Raw genomic sequence first — 25,010 nt, forward strand, 5'->3', positions numbered from 1 at the left:
TGGCTTGTAAAGCGGTCTTCTCGCGAGAAGAGGTTGTGCAGGTGCGGGTCCCCTCTCAGCTCTCAGAAGTTACCCCGGTTTGCTCCGCACCCATCCCTGTGCGTTCACTTGATATGGCGGGGCTGTTCACCAAGAGGAGCCTCAGTAGTTTGGAACAAGATACCGGTTAGATCTGGCAGGAAAAAGCCCTTCTAAGCTCATTTATATATTCCCGGTTCCCTCAGCTTGCTTTCGACTTAATAAGGTAAATTTTAAGAGAAGTGCACTTAGCAGTATTTGTGGCACTGTGCTGTATAAATAGGAACGTTCGACATTTAACTATACACATCTTTAAACTTTTAAAGCGCCACACCCTAAAATTCATGTTTTTGCAATCACTGTTCAGTTGCTGTGTAGGTGAAGGGAAACACCACCAAGAGGTGGTCACAGTTCAAGTTCATAAAGCAGAGAAACAGAAGGTGATATAACTTCCACACAGTACCGGGGCCCTTGGTTTTTTAAAAAGCTGGAGGGGTGGGGGAGAGATAATTATAATAATAATAAATAACAGTAAATTGAGAAATTATTCGAGAAAGCTTAAAAGATGAGTTATACTAGCAAATGTAAATAATTTTCTTGGTTTCAGTTTAACTCTCTCTCTTTTTCAGTTTAAGTCTTAAAGAACAGTGATGCCTTTCCCTTTAGTATGTCTTCTACCTGAAAATCTTTATCTCTCTTTTACCCCTGTAGGGCTCATGACCAAGTTCTCAGCACAAAGGAGATTTATTTGCCCCAGAGGGCAGGGAATAAGAGCCAAAGACAGGAGATAGAGGTCAAGCGGCAAAGGGGAGGGAACAAGGGAGAGGAGGGGTATTTGTCCCTTGGGGGGCAAAGGATTGCCTCTGGAGGAAACAGACACATAGGCAAATGGCGATTTATAAGGGTACCAAGGGGAACCCAGTGTTAGGATGAGGTGTTTAATTTTGATTGGGCATGTTAATTAGATGAGCCAAAGCGGGGTTTGATGGCTGGACTTCAATACTTGGATAGCTGGACCTTGGTAGTCAGCCTCAGGAGGAGGAATTGGCCAAATAAAGGAATAGATCTGGGTGGCAAAACTGCCTTTAACTCCAACTTCAGGGGCTCTGTCACCACCAAGCTACACTCATTTTTACACAGATCTACATGCAAGTGAAACACTCATAACAGTGATAAAACAATACAAAGGTGGGAGTGATCCTCCTGAGTCTGTTTTTCAAGAATGTTAGCTTAAATGTTTTCAGGATTAAAGAATATGTTTTTGGGTTTTTTGTTGTTGTTGTTGTTGTTTTGGTTTTTTTGGTTTGATTTTTGAGATGAGGTGTTACTATGCTTTCCTATTGTTCAGACTGGTCTTGGAACTTTTGCTTTGAGTCTTCTGGGCTCAGTCTCCCAAGTAGCTTGGATTACAGGGCATAACGAGAAATCAAACTTAGAAGTTGGTTTTGCTGAAGGGTGTTGATTCACTTAGGCTTATGAGGGGGCTAAAAGCCTGAGGCTGTGAGATGGCTCAGGAGGTAAAGGCAGAAGGAAGGGCAGGAGGAACTGAGGCACCTTCCCTGTCACCTTCTATAGTGTTGTTCCCACCCCCTCCCCAGTGGATCTGAAAGCCTCCAGCCAATGTCCTAAATCTTCAGTCACCTTGGATCCCAAGAATAGTATAGTGTTATAGTCAAGTCCCCGAATCATGAGGTGGTGAGGGTAGTCATCTTAGGGGAACTGGCTTGTCCCCTCAGGCAATGAATACTTCTTTGAAGAACCTGTTGGACTTCTGAACATGACTGAATTAATTAACCCTTTACCACTAATCTATTTTATTGAGATGCTGGATAGCCTAGCCTGATCTTTCACACTCCTGCTGGGTTCAGTCTTTGAAACCTACATCGTGGAAGGAAAAGAACCAATTTCTTCACTGTCCTCAGATCATACATGTGCCATGGCACAACTTCATCCAAATACATACATACGTGATACGTGTAAAAATAAATCAGTGAACAGGATCCATCTATTTGTTTTCTCCAAGCATCCCTCTCTTTCTCTCTCTGGAAGTTCTTCTGTTAATTCCTTCCCAGATATTGACAGCTCTTTCTTAGAACCAATAGGCAAGTGAGGAAGGATGAATATTTAGAAAATATAAGACCAGCGATGGGGGGCTGGAGAGATTGCTCAGCAGTTAAGAGCACTGACTGCTCTTCCAGAGGTCCTGAGTTCAATTCCCAGCAACCACATGGTGGCTCACAACCATCTTTGATGTGATCTGATGCCCTCTTCTGGCCTGCAGGTACACATGCAGGCAGAGCATTGTGTACATAATAATAAATAATTAAAAAAAAAAAAAGACCAGCGATGGATCATAGACATAACAACACTAAGATCAGGCCAGTACTTAGTTATCTGTCAGTTTACCAATCAACAATTGAATATACAGAGAGACACCTTCATACAGTGTACCCCAACAGAGACAGCCTATTGAGTGGGAGAAAAATATCAGCTAGTTGTACATCCGACAGGGTTAATATCTACAATACACAACTCAAAAAACTGAAAAAGAAATTAAAAAATAATAAATAGGCTAATGAAATGGATGGTTCTCAGAAGATGAACTGCAAATGGCAATACATCTATGAATCCGTAAACAAGCAAGCAGAGACATGTAAGACACAATGGGAGGAGAGAACTAGCTCCCACAAATTGTTCTGAGCTCTACACACATGCAGTGGCACATGGACACCCATACAATAAGCATATATATCCATAATAAAACAAATTAACAGATGATGCCTGTAAAGCTACAGGTAGCATAAAACCCACTATGAAATGTGAACTTATCAATAGAAAATGCTAGAAATAAGAACTCTGAGGAAGAAGAGCAATATGACCAAAATTGTTATCTAAATTACACTTGTGTGAGGGCACTTTTAAACCTGTTGAGAGACTATCTTGGGTATTGTATGGACACAACACCTACCAATAATAACTCTGATGGCCTATAGCTTAGGTAGGAAATAGGAGGTGGGACATCCGGCAGGCAGAAAGGATTCTGGGACAGAGGGAGGGTGAGAGATTCAGTCAGCAATATGTGAGGAGGCAGACATATCACACCTGAGTACAGGTAACAAGCCACCTGGGAGAATGTAGATTGGTAAAATGGGTTATTCTGAGTTGTGGACTGGTCAGGGAAGAGCCTAGCTTTATGGGCTAGGTATTTGTGGATAGTATTTAGAGTCTCTTGAGTTGTTCTGGGAGCTTGGGGTTGAGAGGAAAGGCCCCCCATCCGCGCCCTACTACATAACTGTGTCCCACAACGTAAACCAAGTGTAGATTTAGAAAGGATATTCATAATTTAGCTTTCCTAAGAAAACAATTACTTGAGGAAATTCCCCAACCACACCAAATTAATGTAAAAAAGGAAGAAAACCAAGGGCATGTGCTGAAGAGAAAACAACGATGAATACTGAAATCTAATGTACACTTACAATTAATAGCTATTATTGGCAATATGAAAAGCTATATTACTAGTTAAGAACATAGCCTGAAAATTAAGAACAAGAGAATAAAGTGGGAGGGATGTATACCTTTAATCTCTGTACAAGTGAGACTGAGGCAGGAGAATTGGGAGAGTTCAAGGCCCGCCTCAGCTAGTTACTATTTGTCTCAAAAACAGCAACAGAAAACCTCCATGAAATAAATCCACCCAAAACAACACAAAACAATCAACAGTGACAAAACCCACAAGTGATAAATCAATGCAGAGACAGATTAAAAAAAAATCTGTGGTGAGTTAAACAGTGTATATTGTTTCCCACACTTTGGCTGCCCTGTCCTGCCTGGGGCTCTGGGTCATCACAAATGCACGACCTCTCATTTCCTTTCTCTTCTCCCATTTGCAGGAACTCATTCCTGGACTACTCCAAGAATGCCGAATTCTGTTTATCATAAGCAACACTAGAAACTTGTCTCTAATCTCCACATCCAAATTTCAGGGTTAGCTGTACGGATCTCAACTCTGTCAAGTTCATCACGAACAAACCTACTGAGGACGCTTCATTTAACAGGACCTGTTCTTTAAAATCAAGTTGTAGGCAACTTTGTTTTTCTTTCAAAGACTGAGCCCTTCCTCAGACAAGCTTAATGACTGACTTTTTCTAAGACAGGGTCTCACTGTGTAGCCCTGGCTGGCAGGCAACTAACTCACTTTGTAGACCAAGCTGCTAGCCTCTGCCTTCTGAGCTTTTTTTTTTTTTTTTTTTTTTTTTAAGGACAAGGTCTCCACTATCCAGGGCAGACTGGCTGTGAATTTGTGACTCTCCTGCCTCATTTGGTCTCTTAAATGCTGGGGTTATAGGTGTGTACAATCCTGTCCAAATTGGTTTCTCTTTGAGTGTCATTTGGCACATATGGAGTGCTTCATAACTAATATCCATCTGGTTTTATTCATGTTTAGTGCCTTTCCTCCAGAAGCATACATAGGTTTGCAAACATAGGCCAGTGCTGCTATCTCTGCAGTTCTGCATCATTTAGTGTCGTTTGTTTGTTTGTTTGTTTGTTTTTTGAGACAGGGTTTCTTCTAGCTGTCCTGGAACTAACTCTCTTTGTAGACTAGGTTGGTCTTAGACTCACAGAGATCCACTTGCCTCTGCCTCCTGAGTGCTGGGATTAAAGGTGTGCACCACCATGCCCTGCTCTTAGTGTCTTTTGTTAATGGAAGATTTTACTTTATTCAGTTTGATAATGGTTAACCATATGCTTAATAATTATATATTACTGTACCCTTTTATGCCCTGTAATTAATTCTGTCATCTGCTCTTACTTATCTAAAAGATGAAATAATTATTTTAGAATGTTTTATTCGCATATCTATCAGTAAAACCCATTGTTTTGTATAACTAATACAATTTCATGTGTATGTGTAATGTAGCTAAGATACTAACCCTCCACTACTCTCTGGTCCTCCTCCCACTCTTGCTAAGGCCCTTCCTCTTCCCAGCTAGCCCCCTTCTGCTTCATGTCTTTTTGTCTTGATGCAGTGAGTTTCACTAGGGCTGTGCACAGGTGCTGGGTGGGAGAGTGCTTACAGGAGCACAAGCATCTTACTAGTGTTTTCCTCCCCACCTGTTACATGTGGAGGAATCCTCGGGAATTTCAACACTTTTATACTTCACTTCAAACCTTTGTTTCCCAGTTTGGGCTTGGAATACTCTAAAGTGTTTAATCTAAAGATTAAAGTTACTATGCATGTCCTCGTTTCTGTTTTGAGTTATTTGGCTTGAGATTCACTATCATTTACCTACTGGTTTGCTTTTTTTTACCTCAGTCCCAGTCATCTCCATGTGCCCTCATACCCTTCCTCTATCCTTGCAACTTCCCCCCAAAAGGAAGAAAAAAATCACTGTGGAAGCAGTCGTGTGTCAATGTGTCTCACAGTGCATCCTTTTGTTCACGTTTCTTTGCTTGCAAATGTTCAATGAAATTAGTCATTTGCCTGGTTGGAAGCTTCTAGCATCTGCTACATTATCAATAGTGGATCTTCACCAGGACTCCTCTCAGATATCCTGTTGCTGCCCTGTGCCGTGGAGATCCTGCAGCTTTGGATCTATAGGACTGGCCTCTGCATGTGCTCCAGCAGCTCGTTGATGGGGTAGATGTTGAGGTGGACCAACTCAGAGCCGGGCCTGAGAGGTATCTGAGTGGAGGTGGTCTGCCCACACCACGGTAAGCTCTCCAGCACCGCCCCATCCAATGTCAAAGCTGGCAAGAGCCAGCTCCTGCTCTGACACCCTCGGAGTGGCTCACCTGTGCCCATACCAGTAGAACCAGCTCTGTTGTGGTGCCAGGGTGAGGTGCAAGGTCCTACCTCCAGCAGGCAAGGGGTTGGGCCAGCTCTCCCACTCTTGCACCCTGCCCTGCTGGCTGGCTCACCTACATCCTCCCAACCCCCAACCAGGGCCAGTTGTACAGAGTTGTACAGGACTGAAGTACCGGACCAGCTCTCTTGCCTGTTCTGTGGGGGTGATGGGGCATCTTTCCCTTGCCCACACCACGCCAGGCAGGGCAGACAAGTCAGTTCTCCCACGCCCACGCCCTCTTATTTGCTTTTAAGAGTTCTAATTGTTTCAACCTCTCTATTTACTGTAACTGATGCTGCGTTGCAGCTGTGTCATGGTCTCTGGTTTCCCAGTGCTTTTAAAATGCTCCCAGGAGATTCAGACATTGTAAGTATCTGATATACTTAAGGGATCCTAAGTATGCCACCTACCCTCACTGAAGCCAGCAGCATGAAGTGAGCACCACACCCGCTTTCTACTGGTGTGAGGAGCAGCAGCCAGGTCTTCACTGTGTCTGTTCTGGAAACTTTGTTGTACTTCTCAAGACTCACTTTTTTAGTCCTCAGATTCTGGTAGCTATCTGGTATTCTAAACATACACCTTGTATGCTGGATCATTTTGTCAGTTGACACAAGCTAAAGTCATCCAAGAAGAGAGAGAATCCCAAGTGAGAAAACGCCTCCATAAAAGATGGGGCTGTAGGCAAGACTATGTAGCATTTTCTTAATTAGTGATTGATGAGGGAGGACCCAGCCCATTGTGGGTGGGGCCATCCCTAGGCTGGTGGTCCTGGGTTCCATGAAGCAGGCTGAACAAGCCATGGGGAGCAAGGCAGTAAGCAGCACCCACCATGGCCTCTGCATCAGCTCCAGCCCTCAGGCTCTGGCCTGGTGTGAGTTCCTGCCCTCACTCCTTTTGATGATGAACTGTTATATAGAATTGTGAGTGAAATAAACTCCCCCTCCCCAAGTTGCTTTTGGTCATGGTGTTTTACCACACCAATAGGAACCCTAATTTTAAACAGCTTGTCATTTAGAGGATTAAAAAAAAAAAGCTTTAAAGAATCCCAGAATGATAAAAGTACTTTAGACAAACGGAATGTTTTTTCTTCCAAGGGCTGCACATATTGCTTTGCTGCCTTGTGGTAATCTCATCATTTAGTACCGTGGAAACCTGATGGCAGTCCCTTCTTTTGGAGATGACCCATTCCTTTCTTCTAGTTTTGAGATTAAGAAACAGTTCAGCGAGCCGGGCAGTGGTGGTGCACACCTTTAATCCCAGCACTCGGGAGGCAGAGACAGGTGGATCGCTGTTAGTTCGAGGCCAGCCTGGTCTACAAAGTGAGTTCTAGGACAGCCAAGGCTACACAGAGAAACCCTGTCTTGAAAAAACAAACCAACAACCAACCAACCAACCAAAAAAAAAAAAAAAAAACCAACACAACAATAAAACAAAACCCAGTTTATGCTGGGAGTGTGGCTCACTGGTGAAGTGGTTCCCCAGCACTACCAAAACCCAACTATGATGTGTCTAAGTGGGGCTTTGTTGGCCTCAAGTTACTTCAGGAATTCTTCACAAATGCCAAGCCAGGAAAAGCCAAAGCAGGAATAAGTGGAGCGGCTGGTGCTGGTCTCTTAATTGCTCCTGACACCCCTCCTTCCCCAATCTGCTCCCTCCCTTCTCCCCGGCTTGTTACGCCGTCATAAGCCAGTCACAGCAGTCTGCTTTTAGTCTACAGACATTCCGTTACCGCTCTCACCAGCCAAAACCTGGGTGTGGTGTATGTGACGTGTGGTCAGGCCTTGCACGCACTGAGGGCAGAGGAAGAGGTCAATGTCCTACTTTATCAGTCAGCATTATCCCTTTGAGAGTAGGGCCTCTCACTGAACCTGGAGGTGGGCTGGGAGCCAGCATAGATCCCAGACTGGCCTCCACCCCTCTAAAGATGACCTTCAACTCCTGACCCCCCTACCCCACCCTCCAAAATGCTAGGACCACAAGTGTTTGTACCTCTCACCAGGCCAAGAATGTGTGACTTTTACCTCAATTTGACTAGCCTAGTCAGTTTAGCTTTTATCTAAGCCAGGTCGGTCATACAGGTCTTCAGTGGTTCATCAGTGGAGTAGCACTTAGGTCCTAAAAGAATGTGTACATGGGCAGGTCATGCTGGTTAGATGTTTCTTACTAGTGTTGCTTACATTCAATGGCAACCTTCACTAGTATACATTAAGTATTTTTAATTAAAAATAACAATCAGATAACTTCAAGAAAACAAGTGAACAGAAATATAGAGAAAAATTATCCTGAATATCAGAGGAAAGAAAATCTAGTTAGCACCAAGAACAGTATTACAGATAGAGAACGTATAGTCTGAAAGATGCACCGATGGCCTAACAATAAGCAGAACATATTTTTATAGACCAGAGTTAGAACAGAAGGAAAATGAGCTGGGTTTACAGAAGTCACAGTTCAGAGAGTTCCACATTACAAGCAGCGTTCTCAGGTCAGCACGCAAGGGAAACAGGCTTACTAGAAAATGAGAAAGAATACACACTCTATTCCAGCTTCCTCGCCTTCTGAAAAGTTGTGTGGTAAATTTTAATTATCGGGCCATACAAACCCTTCTTCAGCTTTGAGCAGTTTAACTTTTGCATTTGTGATACTCTGTTCTTTTCTTAGCTGCAAAGAAACCCTGGCAACTGTCTCCCATTTTCAGCAACAAACTCATTTTTCAACTAACTTTGTGGTAACAAGATCTACATTTTACACGGCAGTACTTTCAGGGCTGGTTGATACCTACAGGGCCTATCTTTTAGTTCATTATTTACCCAGCTAGTGCCCTGGTAACTTGGAAAGGTTCATCAATTAATCCTTTTTGTGTACTAACAAATTTTTGTGTACTAACAAATTTTGTGTACTAACAAATTTGTGTACTAACAAATTGACTACTTTCCTCTCACTTAAAGCCAACCTTCCCTTTTCATAGTCTCTTAGCACAAATATTGTGAAGGCTCTTTTTTTTTTCTTTAAGTTTTACAGTAGCTGTTTCAAAGGGGACAAGAGCTGGTTCTCAGACGTAGTGGACATCTTCAGACTTTTGTGTTCATTGGTCAAGCAGTTTACTTCCTGCGTGAGGTGGCAGAGGCTACGGGATTGGACAACTCAGTGTCAAGTCTTTTATGCCAAGAAAGAGAACGTACTTGGTAGAGTAAAAGTCCAGTGTTAACTGTTAAGAGCTCTGCTGTGCCTTAGGACAGTATTTCTCCAAGTAAAGTCCCCTCACCATAAGCCCACATACCACCCACCTCTAAATTAATTAGAGATGCAAAATCTCGTAGACCTCAGCAGATCAACTCTAGCAAAGCGGGAGCATGCGGCCCAACTGTGACTTAATAAACACGCCTGGCGATCTAAGCACACCTGTCTTAAATGGCTACCTTAGGTTTCTTTGCTGCAGTCCAAAGCTAAGTAGGCTCCTGCACTTTTAATAGCATTCTAACTAGTAACGGACCCTCAGCACTGGGCTGTGTGCTGCTGTCTGAAGCAAGCAGAAGCTGGGAGTACTTGGCTTGCTATCAGCTGGGGCACCCTCTAGTGAAAGCAGTCTCAAGGCAGAACAGATTCGCTTTCACAGTCATTATCCCCAGGCAACAACCTTATTTCAGGGCCAGCACAGACAGACCTCTCTCTCTCTCTTCTTTCACCTCAAACACTAAGTTCTTAAAACATGAACGAAAAGGCATTTCATTCTAATACCTCACCTTTGACAAAAATACTCGAAGTGGCTTAAAAAATTGACGTGCAGGATTTCTAACGGAAAACTAGGAATGAAAGAAAACCAGGTACAACCTATATTCTGGCCTCCTGTTGCTTATGACAGCCTTGGAGAACAATATGGAATACCGCTAAGAAACAATTCAGATGGCCTGACAAAACCTGAAGCTCTTGGCTAATTAAGTGTTTTGGTGCATTCTCATTCATGACGAGTTTCCTCTGCCAAATGGGAAGTGGACAGCACTTGATAACATCCCACCTCTGTGCCCATTAAAAATCAAGTTGTCCTTAGCAGGCAGGAATTAAAAACAAACAAAAACCAAAACTCTTTGAATTTCTGTTTTACTAATTCTGGTGCATGTGTGCAGGTGAGAGGGTAGCTTCCACTTTTACGTGGCTTCAGGGGCCAGACGTCAGGTCACTAGGCTTTCCCTGCTGAACCATCTCGATAGCCTTAAATATTCCTGATAGCTTACAAAAGATGTGCGCGCACACAAATGCACCAAGACAGGCAGGGGGTGACTTTACTGAGTTGGTTCTTCGCTTTCAGCATGTGTGTCCTGGGAATTGAACCGGGTCTTCAGGCTTGGAGGCAGTAATCCTTACCCACAGAGCCATCTCACTGGCCCTCTTTTGAATATCTTCTTAAAAATCATCATAACAGCATTAAGTTTATCTCTGAAATTTTACTGACTTGTATTTTTTGAGCATGAGAAAATACTGACTGTACCGGTTGCAAAAACTCTGCCTTAGGTGGTAGTAGGTGCTAATTTCAGACCCAGGGTCAACACGGAGAGGAGGATAGGGCAAGACAGTTGCATGGCAAAGCCTGAGAGACACAACTGGTACCTGTCAAGGATCAAGTGTTTTTCAAGTATGAAGTCTATTAAGGAAAAGGAGATCTCCTATGTGGGCCTATGTGTCCAGTGCCTAGTCTTGTGCTATTAGAGGCATTTGTTTTAATTAAACTCCAAAGCAGTAAGAAAAAAAAGTGGGAAAATACCAAACATTGAGAGATGCTAATTACACAAAAATAAATTTTAGGAATGGTTAAGTGTCAACAATCTTCTTCAATTGTCTTTATTACAGTAAGAGGAAATTTTACTCTTAATGCATAGAATCTGAAGAAAAAAATTTACATTTAGCTTTTAAAAGAGGCCCTTTCGACAATTATTAATACAAATGTGAAATAAGACCCTTCAAACAAATACCGATTTCAGGAATAGTTTACATACATCAATAATTTATTCTGAAATGTTCATTTAGTCTGAGACACAGTTCCTGTCTCATTAGTAAAGGAGCAGCCATCTCACCTCACATACCAGAGTGTACAACAGTTACAGCATAGCAAAAATTCTACCTACTTTCCATAAAATCTAGTTCAGTTAAAATAGTTTCATTCAATGTTTACAGTTACACAGATCTGAGCACAAAAAAAAATTGTGTGAATTGTTACACTGTAGCTATCTCTATGCACACCATGTGACCACAGAATCATTAGTCGTTACTTCTGAAATTGAACCATCAGTTTCACTCATGCAGTAAAGCAAAGCAGGCTGAGTAAACATACTCATTGGGAACCATATTACTGTGAATTTCACAGCCACATGATTAATTATGACATTAGATGGATTCACAAGGACTAATTTTTTTTTGCATAAATACCAATTCTCCCTGATGTAAGTTTATTTTATAATCTAGAAATGATTGATAACAGCAATATATCATATAGTTTCTATCTGTAGTGTTATTTTAAGACAAGCGATAATTAAAGGACAGTGGGATGGATGCTACTTAAATATATGTAAAACATACTGTACAAATATACTTGGCTTTACCATTTTTTCTTACCTAACAAGTGTGCCTCCCAAAATGACCAGTGAGGACAAAGTGTACTATCAAATATGGTTTCCAGAACAAAACCCCTCTAACAAGAATCAAACCTATTTACAAAAATCTTCAACCTTTAAAGTTTTCTTTGAAATAAAGTCTCTTTACAGCAGTTGTGATTAACACCAGCTTTTCCTACGTCTGTCCTTCCATCTCTTTTAAACAGATGTCACGAGGTAAGACCCGGAATGGCGCTTAGGACTTTGGGCTCCACTGGATTCCGTGCTGTCGGTCTTTGAATCGCGCTTCTTCGTGTTGTTACTCACTGGCGTTGGGATCTGAGATGGCCGGGCTGAAGTACCGTCCGCGCTGCTTTTCCTAGGGCTTGGGTTGTAATTAAAAGGGGTCACTCTGGCAGCGACAGTCCCACTAGGTGAACTGTGTTTGCTGGAGCTACTTGAGCTGAAAGGGGTACGCTCCGCTAGAGGGGGCTCCCCAGGCTCGGCCGCAGGGGCAGGGTTGCTCTGTCCTGCTTTAGTCTCAGGTCCCTTCTGCTCTGGGGCATCGACCTGAACGAAGGAGTTCAGGCGGGTTTCCAGACCCGCGGGCTGCACAGGACTGCTGCTGCCCACATTCTGTTTTCCCTGCGTATCTTTTGAATCTTTACTGCTTGGATTTCCCTTTTCCGAAACACTGTCGATCACTGGGGGGGTGTTACCTGTGGGAGATCTTCCAGATCTAGGGTTGTTAATGGGGCAGTCCTCAATTCTCACCCAAACATCCTCTGTTTTAGAAACAGCAGGTGCCATCTGATAAATCAGAGTCTTTGATTCAGCACCATTGGCAGCACCTGAGGAAGTGGGAGAAATGTCACTTTCTTTGATTTTCCTCCATGTCCCTTTTGTGGGAACTTGGTTTTCTTTCATCTGTCTGGGCGCTGGCATGGAACTCACGTGCTTCTCATCCTCACTTTTGGCTTTTTCACTGGACTCTGACGAAGCGGAAAGAATGGAAGAGGAGCTTCCAGTTCTCCTCCAAGTGCTGACTCGAGGAAGGGACGAGGAGTGTTTGCTGTGCTCGCGCTTCCAGGTTCCCGCGCGATTGATGGGGAGTCTGGAAGGGCTTTCGGAATGGGAGCGTGCGATGTCATGCCGCTTCGCCGGTCTTCCGTCGTTATACTCTATGGTGGGGCTGAGACTAGGTGGGAGCTTTCGCCACCCGCCCGGCTGAACGGCTGGGTGTGCGGACAGAGACATATCAGGAAGGGAAGGGCTTAAAACTGGGGTCTGTGCCTGCGACCTGGTGGGAGAATCGGGTCTAGAAGACGGAGAGAGGGATTCAAAGGAGGCCGATTCCTCCAGCTTCCTCCTGAGGGTAGGGCTTGGGGCTTCTTTGATGAAAGTAGACTGGCGTACTAATGCAGGCCTTTCTGATCTGTCGGATTCACTTCCACTTGACTTAGTTGAAGACATTCTAGAGAGTTCTACCTTTTTATTAGACCCACTGCCATTACTCATCTGATTCAGTCCCTTAGATGCAGACTCACTTCTGGGGATGCTACTGGCGTTCTTGGGTAAGCCTGGTTGTTTGGTAAGGTTTTGTTGGCTCAGCTGCCTGCCTGGGGACGTATAGGACATTTTCCCGGAACCCGAGGACTTGGTTGAAGCGGTGCTGGGGGATGACGTCCTGGGCAGCTGAGACAGTTTGTTAGGAGGGCTTATTCCGTTTCTGCCAGGGGAAATTGAGTTCCGCCCTGGAGACTGCATCGGCCTACTTAAAGGCTGCTGTGTGGGTCTTGAGGGGGTGGAGTCTCTAGATCCTGACCTAGAAGGGCCCTTGTTGGACCCACTAATTTGGGAAGTTTGCCTGGTAATGGGGCTCAGCTCTGATTTCACTGATGGCTTGGTTCCTCTAGGAGAAGTAGTGGCTACGGGACCCTCACCCGGGCTTTTGGAGGCTGGGGTCTTGAGGGGCGGGCCTTTTTTAGAGACGGGACTTGTACTGGAGGAGCTGTTGCGGAGCCCTGGGATGTGGATCATCGTCCTGCCCCTGGAGATCGAAGGCATGCTTGTCTGAAGGGGTTGCTTCATTTGGCTGGAAATTTCTGAGTTGGATCGAATCTTTCCAGTAATCAAACTTTTATAAACCTTTTTCCCACCTTTGATTCCTTTATTTTCAGACTCTATTTTTTTTGCTTCTAATGTGCTTTTCTCCCCAGGCTTGAGAATTCTTGGGCCTTTATTACTTGTGAATGGCTTTTCCTCTTGATCAGGCGTAAGATGAAAAGGCGACCCCAGGGAGATGCCGGATTTCAGTGACAGAATGGAATCCGAATCAGATGAAGCCTGTCGGGACAGACAAGCGGCCGCGGCGGCTTGGTGCAAGCTGCTTACGATGGAATTGGCCCCTTCCTGAATAGCTTTCCAGTCAAAGTTTTCTGAGTCGGGAGATAAGCCATGTTCTGAATCTGGTCTCTGTATGTCTTTCAAATCAAGCGTCAGATCTTCAGCTAATATGCCACCCATATTTCTGGGACTCTGCTTTTCACTGTCACCCTTGAGTCTTGAAGGCCTTTTCTTTTTTGGCATTGCAGAGCTTATGCACTCCTGCAGCAGGTCATCCTCAGAGTCAATGCTGAGAGAGCTGAGAGAGCTGTTTCTTGAGAAACAGACAGGGGTGTCTTCAACATGAAATGACTTGGGCGCATACCCAGATGCCTGGGGCTTGCGTGGTTCTCCCGGCGGGTCAGCAGGCTCCGCTTCTTTGATTGGTTCATTTTCTTTGTTATTGTTTTCTTGGTCGATGTCACTAAGGGAACTCAGAGAGGAATTTCGAGAAAAGCAAACTGGAGTATTTTCAATAGCAAAATTCTGCAGCTTTTCGTCAGTTGCTGCCCCTCTATCTGGCACGTCTTTGGAGGCCTGGGGGAAGGTGGGTTGCTTCTGCAGCCCTGGCTTAGCCTGTCCTCTAGTTCCTGGGTGCTTTGTACTAGCTTGTGGCTTACTAGCTGAATGTTGGCTTGAGGTTGGTTCTGTGTGGCAGGTAACTTTGGCTTCTGAATCTTTACTTTCTTTCCCCTTTCTTAACTCAGCCTTTTCCCTAGAAAGGTCAACATCATCATCATCAAAATCCAGAGAACTCAAAGAATCATTTCGTGAAAAACAGTAAGGAGTTCCTTCAATCGGGGTGTAATGGTGCGGCGAATCGAAAGCAAAGCCCCCTCGGACTCTGTCTTCGTTGTTTGGTAGCTTATCACCGAAGTCCTTGGGGTTGTTTTTCAAGTTTTGTTTCTTTGAGTCTTTGTTGTCTGAGAAAGTTTCTTCAGTATTTACATTAACTTTTGAGTCCGTATTCTTTCTCACACGTGATCTGTATTCAGTACTTTGTGGCATGGGCTTTACTGGGGAAGTAGGCTTCTTTTTCTTAGTTTCTACTTGATTTTTGCTAGTTCCAGATGAAGTTATGGATGCTTGCTGGACCTGGTCCATTATCTTTTTCACTCGGAAGGGCTTGTGGCTTTTTCCTTTGGGCATGGCAGAACTGATACACTCTGCGAGAATGTCTCCTTCCTCTGCTTTACTATCACCCAGGTCTGGTGCAGCCGCAGACGAGAGTTTTCCTCTCTGAGCCTCATCTGTACTTCTGCCTTCTGTAGGAATGGTGTCTCGCTTTTCAAATTCGCCTGACGGGACACCTACTCTCAGCCCATCTCCAGCAGCCAACTCATTTGGAGGGGACTCTATTGTCAGGTCACTCAGAGACGTCGCCGTGGAAAAGTTTATAGGTGTCCCTTCCACGCAGTACACCCGGGGCACATCATCCCCTGGTGTAAAGCTAACATGCTTCTGGGGCTGCAGTCTGTTCTGTGGCGGCAGAGGCTTGTGCACAGGCAGCTGCCGTGGCTTCCTTGCCACAGGTGGAGGTGATTTTGAAGCAGTCTGGGCTGGCTTTTTGGCTCTGCGTGATGACTTGGTGGGCATGGCTGAAATGATGCATTCTTCTAATATGTCAATATCATCATCATCAGAACCCTCTAGTAAGCCTTTTTCAGAATCGGGCTTTTCTCCCTCTTTTTCCTGGCTGTCATTTGGTTCTTCAGGCTGCTCTGCTTCAGTTTCATTCCCATTATCATGTTCCTGAACTGGAGGCATTATTCTTAATTCCACATCTTTCTGTATAAACGGCTCATCCAGGCTCAGAGCACTCAGGCTAGAAGAACAGGAAAACCCGTCTGGAGTACTTTCTGTGGCAAAGTGTAAGAGCGTATCAGCATCCGGCAGGACCTGAACCCTCCGAACTGCGGCATTCACGGCAGTCTGCTTAGGCCCGCTCTCTCTCTTCTCAGCAGCAGGGACTTTACTTTTTGGCACCTCTCTCTTGGTCTGGACTGCTTGTGGAGGAGGCGGAGGGGTTTTGCTTCTGCTCGGTGGCATGGTCTGCCCAGGGCTATCGGGAAGGTCGCTGGGGCTTATGATGCCGCTCACCATTCCACTGCATGGCTCACTCTGAACAGAGCTGGCAATGGAACGACTTTCAAAGCTGTCAAGTGAGCTCACAGAAGTGCACCTGCTGAACACAAGTGGAGTCTCCTGGACATAGTGCTCTGGGGGACTTTTGGGTGTCTGAGCACCACTTTTGGAGGGAGACTTGGCCCCTGATGAAAACTCAACAGCTTTGTGCCTGGCTGACTCTGAGGACAAGCCAGAGGCCTGGAGTCTGCTGGGTTTGGCTCTAGCATTCTGGGATGCTGCTGGAACCTCGCTTGCGGGATCTTCAGTTGATCGGGTTCCATCACTCTCCTTTACTTCGGCCATCTGCAGAGTATTAGCAGAATCTGCTTCCTGAGTTGTCTGATCACATCCTATCTCATCCTCCGCTGATGACAGCGATGATAACGAACTGCACCTGGAGAAACATATGGGGGTGTCTTCTACACAGTACGTCTGTATTGTTTCTTGGTTGATGGAGGGGACTTTGCAAGTGGTCCCTTTTTGAGTCTGACCGTTTCTCTGTGCTGAACTTGGATGCAGCTGGTTTTGCCTTTTGGCACTAGATGAAGCTGTGGACGTATTCTCACCGCTTGGAGAGGTATGTTCAGACTTAGTGCTCTGTGCTGATGAACTCTTTGAGAATGAAAATGATGGTTTCTGTGAGGAAGCAATATCAGAGGCATATTTTAAACTATAGTCAATAGGCTGATCCACGTGGTGTTTTTCTTCATTATATTTCACACTGTAATTTGTTGGTCTCTCCTCTTCTTCATGCTGTTCTTCCTCAGAGTAACGCTCACTGTAGTTGGTAGGCTTGTCATCTTCATAGTCGTCTTCCTGACACAAGGACTGGCTGACATTTTGGTTAATTGCATGACTAGAACCCATTCGATTTGTTTCTGAACCACTGGTTCCCCTAGACCTATATGGGGAAACACACTCCTGCTGCCCAAAATGTGGCTGGAACTTGAGGTGTTTGTCGTCAGTGTTCTCAGAGTAAACAGGGTAGTTGGCGTTTTGGGGTCTTGATTGTCTTTGCTCATTTTGCTTTATTTCATCTTCGAGTACATGCTTGGGTCTTGCCCATCTTTCATTCTGCGAGGGGCTCTGCCTTCCGGAGTTCAACTGCTCATCTGAGTACTTAAGACTGTAATTGATTGGTGTATCCAGTTCTCCATCATTGTCATCCATATGATTTGCACTGTGTATCTTATGGGCTAGGTCAGCTGGATATTGACCATAACTGCAAAACTTACTTTCATCATCTTCAGAGTAGGATTCAACCGATGGCTTCATCTGGCCCCTTTTACCATACCCATCACTACTGTTGACGCTATTTAAGCTATCGTTTGAAGACCTCTTGTATTCCACCTTGGCGTAAGGCATAGAGCATGTCCTATTTGAATTTTCTGACTTAGTAAAGTTGTACGTGCTGGAGTGTGCGTGGGAAGCAGAGCTTCTCCGTGCTGCACTTCGCTCATCCGCCACACAGTGGAAGTCGGTGGTAGAACCAGAGCCTCTGTCTTCCTGGGAGGTGTGAATGGCAGATACTTCTTCCATAACTTTGGCGATCTGGGCTGCAGTGGTAGAGATCTGCAAGCCACGTTTTGAAGAGGTCCCTGGATTTTCTGTGGCTGACTGGTACGTGCTGAGGCCAATACCTCGTTCTCTTTCCAAACTTCTGTCTTTTTCAGAACGAGAACTGTCTAGGCTTCCCCTTGATGAGGAAGAGCTGGGCAATACTGTAGTGTTTAAATATGGGGAAAGAACAGTCATGTTCCCAGCGTTGAAACTGTCTGGCCTACTGTCATCATGCCGATTGGTGTCGAAAACATAGTCACCATAGAGACTCGGCTTGTGCCTCGGCTTACTCCGATGAGATGCCTTGGGACTTAAGTTGTCAATATTGTCAAAGGTTTCGGATAGATGCTGAGCGTCTAACTCTGCCTCCAGGGCCTTCTGTTTCCTGACGTGAAGAGACGGCAAGCTTGAGCCAGGAGACATGATATTGGCATCCTTGTACTTTGCAGGTCTGTTTGCCATGAGGTTCCTTAGAGCGGCTGCACTCCCCATAGCGATCATTTTGTGCTTGGAATGAATGAGGTTCTTGAGCATGCTCACGGCCCCCATGTCCCACAGGGCTTCCTGGTCTTTAGGGTTTCTTGCTGAGAGATTCCACAGAGTTCCACATGCATTACTCACTATGGTCAAACTGTGAGATTTCAAGTGCTGTAATAAAGTTTGTAGGCAATTGTTCTCTCTTAGGATTTGCCTGAATTAAAACAAAAACACATAAGGTTAAGGGGAAAATGTGATTAGTGACAAAAAAAAAAAAAAGAGACTGAAAACAAGTTTAAACACAAGGAAGACTAGTAAACACAATAGGCATACTATAAGTGCATCAACTGTCTTGTGAGCTGCAAGTGCCGCCTCTCCTTTTGTTTTCTTGGCTCATTTAATGTTTACTATTTCACAGTATCATCTGTCAGACCAAAAGCAGTGACAGAGTTGCTGTGTTCCATTTATTCTCTGTCCTATTCTGGTCCATTAGAAGAAAAGGATTTTTTTTTAGCTGATATATTTTCTTTTTACTTAAAAAAACCCCAACAACAATTTATTTATTTATTTAGTATATAATGTTCTATTTGCATGTGTGCCTGCCTGCCAGAGGAGGGCACTAGATCCCATTCTAGATGGCTGTGAGCCACCATGTGGTTGCTGGGACCTCTGGAAGAACAGACACTGCTCTTAACTTCTGAGCCATCTCTCCAGCCTGACTTTTTTTTTCTTCTTTTTTGTTTTTTCAAGACAGAGTTTCTCTGTGTATAGCCTTGGCTGTCCTGGAATTCACTTTGTAGACCAGGCTGACCTCTAACTCACAGAGCTCCACCTGCCTCTGTCTCCCAATGCTGGGATTACTGGAGTGCGCCACCATGCTTGGCTGAGCAGATATGTTTTCTATATTCACATAATAATAGTTTTCTAATTTAAGGACTATAAAAATATCATGAAATCATAAACAGGGACTGTGGTAATTTAATATACAGTGAAGCAACAGTGTTGAGTACTGGGATGTCTTGGAAGCAGAAGACAAGTGACTGACAGATTGTTATGTAGTCAGAGAGCACACTGTATGCATCTAGACCAGCAAACATCCTTTCTAGAGTAAGTAATCTCTGTTTTGGTGATAGTGCCAAGTCCTTTGTCTGCTTTTTGGCAGACTGTATATATAAGCATTATTTAAAAAAAACAAAACAAAAACATCAAGAAACATGAAGCATAGATTTTAAAATATAAAAAGCAGGGCTGGGCATGGTGGTACACACCTTTAATCCCATTACTTGGGGATGAGTGTTGGATGGGGTGGGGGTGGGTGTGAGGCAAGAGGAGCTCCATGAGTTCAGGGCCAGCCTAGTCTACAAAGCAAGTCCAGGACAGTCAGGGCTCTATTACAGAAAGAAACGCTGTCTCGAAAAACCAAAAGGAAAAAGAGAGAGAGAGAGAGAGAGAGAGAGAGAGAGAGAGAGGAAAAAAAAGTGCGTATAAATATAAGGGCTAAAACAAGCCCCCTCAAATTCTGGGTCTTTGAGAGATATGCATTCTTTCAAAACCCAATGTTTGTATAATAATACATACTGACAAAAACCATGGTGGACATTTCTCGGTAGTTCAATATCAACAAAGGACTTAGTGAACGTAAGTGTTTCTTGCATAGCAGAAACTGACATGAAGCTTCCACTTTATGCATCAAAAACTTAAATTATAAGTTGTGAACGACACCTATATTTTGTCGCATATGCATATCTTTAAAGATGAGAATATGCAGCGAATTGATATGCATTATAAAAACATAATGTTTACAGGATTAACAACAGTATATGCCCTAATCTGAAGTGCATTCTGAAGCCTCACAGTTTAGCAGACTGGGTGAATAACGGATGATTAAGCACGCTGGTCACTGATGTTAAAACACCGTTAGAAAAATGCTGAGGCTTTACACTTCCTAGGTGAGTCTCAGTCTTTCCTTTGTTTAGCTTTATATTCCTCTATGCTATCTAAAAAGGGAAGAATTAAAAGTGTTTTGACTTTTATTCTGTTTTCTACAGATAACCTAATCTCTCAACTACCATTTACTTATTGTAGATTCCTCTAAGATACTCTGAACTTTATTAAGACACTTGGAACTTTACTAGCAACAAAATGCAAATGAGTTATTATAGGAGTTGAGCGTTATCTTTGCATTACAATAATGACTCTTTGTATAGAGCTTTCATAATGACACAGAACAGTTTAGAATTAGGTCTTTGTAAAGAAACAGACTCTATAATAATCCACTTAAAAGTAATATTCAACTTGGTATATACCTGTGGTCCTCATTTGTCGCTATCAGGCTGGACACATTCCGTAAAATCCCACCTCCGCTTTCAATGATGGCTAAAGTATTTGTCTGGCTCCGGTAAGTGAGAGTGCCAACCAGAAACGCAAGTGCTCCGTCCACAGCACATATGTCAGCTTTATTCTCAGTGCAGTGTGCAGACAGATTCCATAAGGCACTCAAGACACTTTTCAGGGTTGATTCCTATTAATGATGGAAACAGAGTATGCGTCATTTAGTTAGAGTCTTGTTTTCTTTTTGTCTCCCTTCTGACATGCCTCACTAGTAAATCAGAAACTTTTCATTTACCAACACTTTCACTCAAAATAAAATTTAGGTCAGTGCTGTTTCTATAAATCAACATAATATTAAACTAATGACCCTTTATCTTTAATGAACCAGAACATAAAGCAGAATTGATAATATTATCAGGATAACAGAAACTCAGTTAAAACACCTTCACATACTACCTGTGGATAGGAAAAGGCATTTAAGTACTTATTCCATGACTGCACACTGCAGAGTAGTTATATAATGTCCTATTTGTATTAAAAACAAATATATGTATTCATGTGCTGATGATTAAAAAATAACCGAACATCTGAAAAGTACTAGAAAACATTCAAATTCTTAGAACTCCTAAAAAATTAGGAGTAATTACAAAGTAATTATAAAAAGACTCCCTAACATGCAAAAATTGTAATTGCCACAGAAACACTCTGATATACAATGAATGATATTTGGTTACATTTTATCATACTCCAAATGTCAGTGTTTCTTTTTATGATACCCCCAAGGAATCTTTATTAGAAACGTATTGTTCCTATCAGAACAAGAGGCACTCCAGACAATACAGATGTAAAACAGTACTCTAAAAAGAAGGCTACTGCAGTGTGAGTTGAAGGTAAGTAGCTCACAAGGGTGACAGCACTGTAGGAGGAGGAGGATGATGGGGATGATGGATATGGGGCGGGAACAGCAGGAACAAAAGCTAAACTGCCAACTGGACAATGGCCACTTGGAGCCTGGAGCCCAGTGTTGTATGCAGACACACAGTGCCTAACGCTCCGTCACTCAGGTGCCCTGCACAGACGGCCAGGCTCCTGTAAGTGTCAGCCAGGTGTGGCAGCTCACACCTGCAATCCAGCACTGGGGAAGCTAAGGTAGGAGGGACTGGGACAAAATCAAGGCCAGCTTCTCTGTATGAGACCCAGTCTCAAAACAACAGGAACAAACGGAACAACAAACCCCTCAAACATACGCACACAGGCACTGAGCTCAATTTCAATTACAACGTGACTGGAGTGTAAAGACGGGATGAGCAGCAGGGAAAGGGCAAAAACTGAGTGAGAAAAACAGCAGCTGACTCAAAAGTGGGAGGCGGAGGTACACAAACACAAGATGCTGCAGAGACTTAAGCCAAGGCCAAGGACCTGGTTTAAAGAAGTTCGGGGCTGGGGGGCTGGGGGCTGGGGGTGTGGCTCAGGAGTACAACTATGTACACACTGTACACGGGACGGCATGCGTGAGGGACGTGAAGGGCTGCAGGAGGAGAAGAAATGAGCAGAGATTAGAAATAAGGAAAGGAGCTTTGGTACAGTGACTGGTCACAAAGTGACGTGCAGGGAGAGGGGAGAGGAAACCTAGTTAAATAAACCTAAGTGGACTCCGGGACAAGGAAAGGGACGAGGAATCTTAAGGATGGAGGCGAGCGGCTCATCCAAGACTTTTCATCATTATAGTAAAATAATCGCTCTAGTGGTTAGAAACAAAGGAAAAATTTTCATTTTTAAAATACGTTGATTTTTATAGACAGCTGAAAACATAAGGAAGATCTAAAGATAAAGCACACAGAGGGAAGGACTAACAGATCTAAGCAAACAGCAAAGTGTGAAGCACTGCACTGATTTTTTGTTACAATTATATTGAGTTATTGCAGAAAACAAACCAAACACCTTTCACATATACATTCTTATCACTTTTAATGTAGATATACATCCACGAATCCCCCACTCCAATCAAGTGACAAACATTTACACCTCCCAAGGTTTCTGCCCGGGCCTCTCCTTCTACCCCAGGCCCTCGACAGCCACTGACCTGCTTACCAGCCTCCTCCTCAATGAGCACAGCAACTACCACCTCTCCCTCTCTAGACTTCTACCTGGTGCTGCTGACTGGATTTCAGAAAGTACACGCTAAAGAGAACTCCAGGAACCAGAGAAATCACACGCAGGGCTGCAGATAACTGTTGAGCCCTTTCGAATGATAACTGGTGGGCTGGCGAGATAGTTCAACAAAAAAACCACCTGCCACATAAGCCTGATGCCTGGAGTTTAAGCCCACGGTGGGAAGAAAACTAACTCCTGAGATTGTTCTTTGACCTGCTCATGTGCCCACACAGGCGGGCACATATGTACAGACATGCATGCATCTACACAAACAAAAACAAAAGCCAACTGGAGAAGTCTTTTAAAATATATCTTATTATTTGTTTTTTTAATAATTTGTTCTTTGGGCTGGGAGATGGTTCATCTGCTAAAATGCTTGCCACACAAACATGAGTATCTGAGTTTGATTTTCCCAAAACCCATGTAAAAGGCTGCGTGTGGCAGTGTGCATTGGGAAGGCAAAGACAGGTCGATGTCTGTAGCGAGAATTTTGGTGTCTTTAAAATCCTGTTATGTAAACATGTTTTTTTATTTAATCCCAGGTGTGGGATATGGGGCTGCTTCAGATTGTCCACAGCAGCACACTATTTGCCGCCAATGTGCTCTGGCAGGCGTGTGATTCTGACAGCTGAAGACAGATTCTGGGGATTTGAGAGAGGGTACAAGAATACCACAGCCCTACCAGAGGGGCGAGGCTCTGCTGGTCCTGCTCCTGGTTTGTCAAGTAGTCGAGAGAAAAGAGGCAAGAAGTTGGACGAAGACTAAGACTGGACGGGTCGCAAGGAACTCAACGCCCCTAACCAGCAGGAAGTAGGCTAAGAATATCTCAACGCCCCCTCTCCTCGTTAACACTGTCTCTCCTGCTTCATGTTGAGGTGTTGGAAGGGATCGGGGTGGAGAAGGGTGGCTCATAGAAGAACCCAAATAAAGTCGCATACAAAAATATGCCAAGAGTGCAGCCAGTCTTGAACAGATGAGCTCCAGGCTCATTCAGAGCACCCTACCAAAAACGGGGGCAGGAGAGACGGCTCAGCAATTAGGAGCGCTTGGCTGTTCTTCCAGAGGGCTGACCACCTTCTTTCTGGGCTCTGAGGACACCAGGCACGCATCTAATACACAGGCATACATGCAGACAAAAACCCCACACATAGAAAATCAACTAAAAAAGTAAGGTAGAGGGCTACAGACATGCTTCAGCAGGTAAGATGCCTGCTTGGCATGCACAAAACCCTGGGCTTGAACTCCACGACCATGTAAAACAAAGGAGGGGCATGTGCGTGTGATCCCAGCACTTGGGAGGTGGAGGCCTGAGGGTCAAAAGTTCCAGGTTATCTTTGGCTGCATGGTGAGTTCCAGCCTGGGCTGCATGAGACCTGGCCTTGAAAACAAACAAAAAACCAGGTGAAGGGGACTGAGGAAGACATAGCATGAAAACACACACACACACACACACACACACACACACACACACACACACACACACACTCATTTTTTAAGCCAGCACTCTGTTGCCCAGGATGGTCTAGAACTCCCAGGCTTGAGTAATCCTCCCACCACACCCTACTAGGTAGGCTGGGGCTATAGACATGTAATACTTTTAAGACCAGTTTGTTCTTTTTATAGCTGTGAATTTCTGTTTACCTAACAACAGTCATTACAGTTACTACTGACTTTTGGATATTACAAAATCATGAAGAACATTTATGTGTAAATCTGTGTGAGAACAGTGGTTTTGTTGCTGTGGGTAAATTCTTAAGAGCGGAACGGCTGTGTAGTGTGGCCAGTGGATGTTTAACATAAAAATCCCTTCCAACTATTTTCCCAAGTGCTATGGAATTTCACATTCCCAGCAACATTACAGAAGGCTTCCAGCTGCTCAGCAGCCTTGACGTGTGGTTCGTCTCTTCACTTCAAGCCACTATGGTATGAATAATAGCACCCCACGGTAGCTTTTATAGCAAACACTACCCTGTATCCTCTTCAGCACTTGGTGGCTGTTCATATCTTCCCTGAGTGTCAGCCCGAGCCACTTCTTAGCAGCTGCAAAGGTATCTTTATAGAGAACCTATGCACATTTACACATGGCTCTGTGTAGAGGCGGAAGGTAAGTGTGCAAGTGATTGTATAGGTGTGTGCGTGCCACTGCTGCACATCTACAAGGACAACCTCTGACACTGGCCCCTGCCTCCACTTTGTTTTTTTTTTTTTAAAGATTATTTATTTATTATGTATACAGTGTTCTCTCTGCAAATACACCTGCATGCCAAAGGAGGGCACGAAATCTTATTATAGATGGTTCTTAGCCACCATGTGGTTGCTGGGAATTGAACTCAGGACCTCTGGAAGAGCAGCCAGTGCTCTTAACCTCTGAACCATCTCTCCAGCCCCCTCCTCCACCTTGTTTTAGACAGGATCTCTTTGGTGGAATACACTTTCAACCCCAGCACTAGGAAGGCTGCTGACTTCTTATTACAGTACCAAGCATTTTGTTTTGAATTGTTTGAATTGTTTTTATAAGCGAACATTTTTC

At 44.1% G+C, this 25,010-nt stretch overlaps 1 protein-coding gene and 1 long non-coding RNA gene across 25 annotated transcripts in view; one reads left to right on the forward strand and one right to left on the reverse strand.

Annotated features, from left to right (window-relative positions):
- The first annotated feature begins 48 nt into the window (after positions 1–48).
- Positions 49–24,991, forward strand: LOC311596523. The gene is made up of 3 exons (XR_014778866.1): positions 49–244; positions 21,143–21,216; positions 23,023–24,991. It is a non-coding gene; the product is annotated as an uncharacterized lncRNA (long non-coding RNA).
- Positions 10,841–25,010, reverse strand: part of APC (APC regulator of WNT signaling pathway) — a 102,253-nt gene continuing 88,083 nt past the window's right edge. For all 24 annotated transcript variants that reach the window (XM_084780004.1, XM_084779996.1, XM_084780003.1 and 21 more), the window contains 2 exons: positions 20,302–20,516; positions 10,841–18,209 (listed from right to left, as the gene is read on the reverse strand). In XM_084780004.1, the coding sequence (XP_084636130.1) occupies positions 11,666–18,209; positions 20,302–20,516 (6,759 nt within the window). In that variant the 3' untranslated portion in view covers positions 10,841–11,665. The remainder of the gene's footprint in view (positions 18,210–20,301; positions 20,517–25,010) is intronic.

The sequence above is a fragment of the Acomys minous genome (assembly GCF_964271855.1).
Source record: "Acomys minous genome assembly, chromosome: 4".
Classification (NCBI taxonomy): domain Eukaryota; kingdom Metazoa; phylum Chordata; class Mammalia; order Rodentia; family Muridae; genus Acomys; species Acomys minous.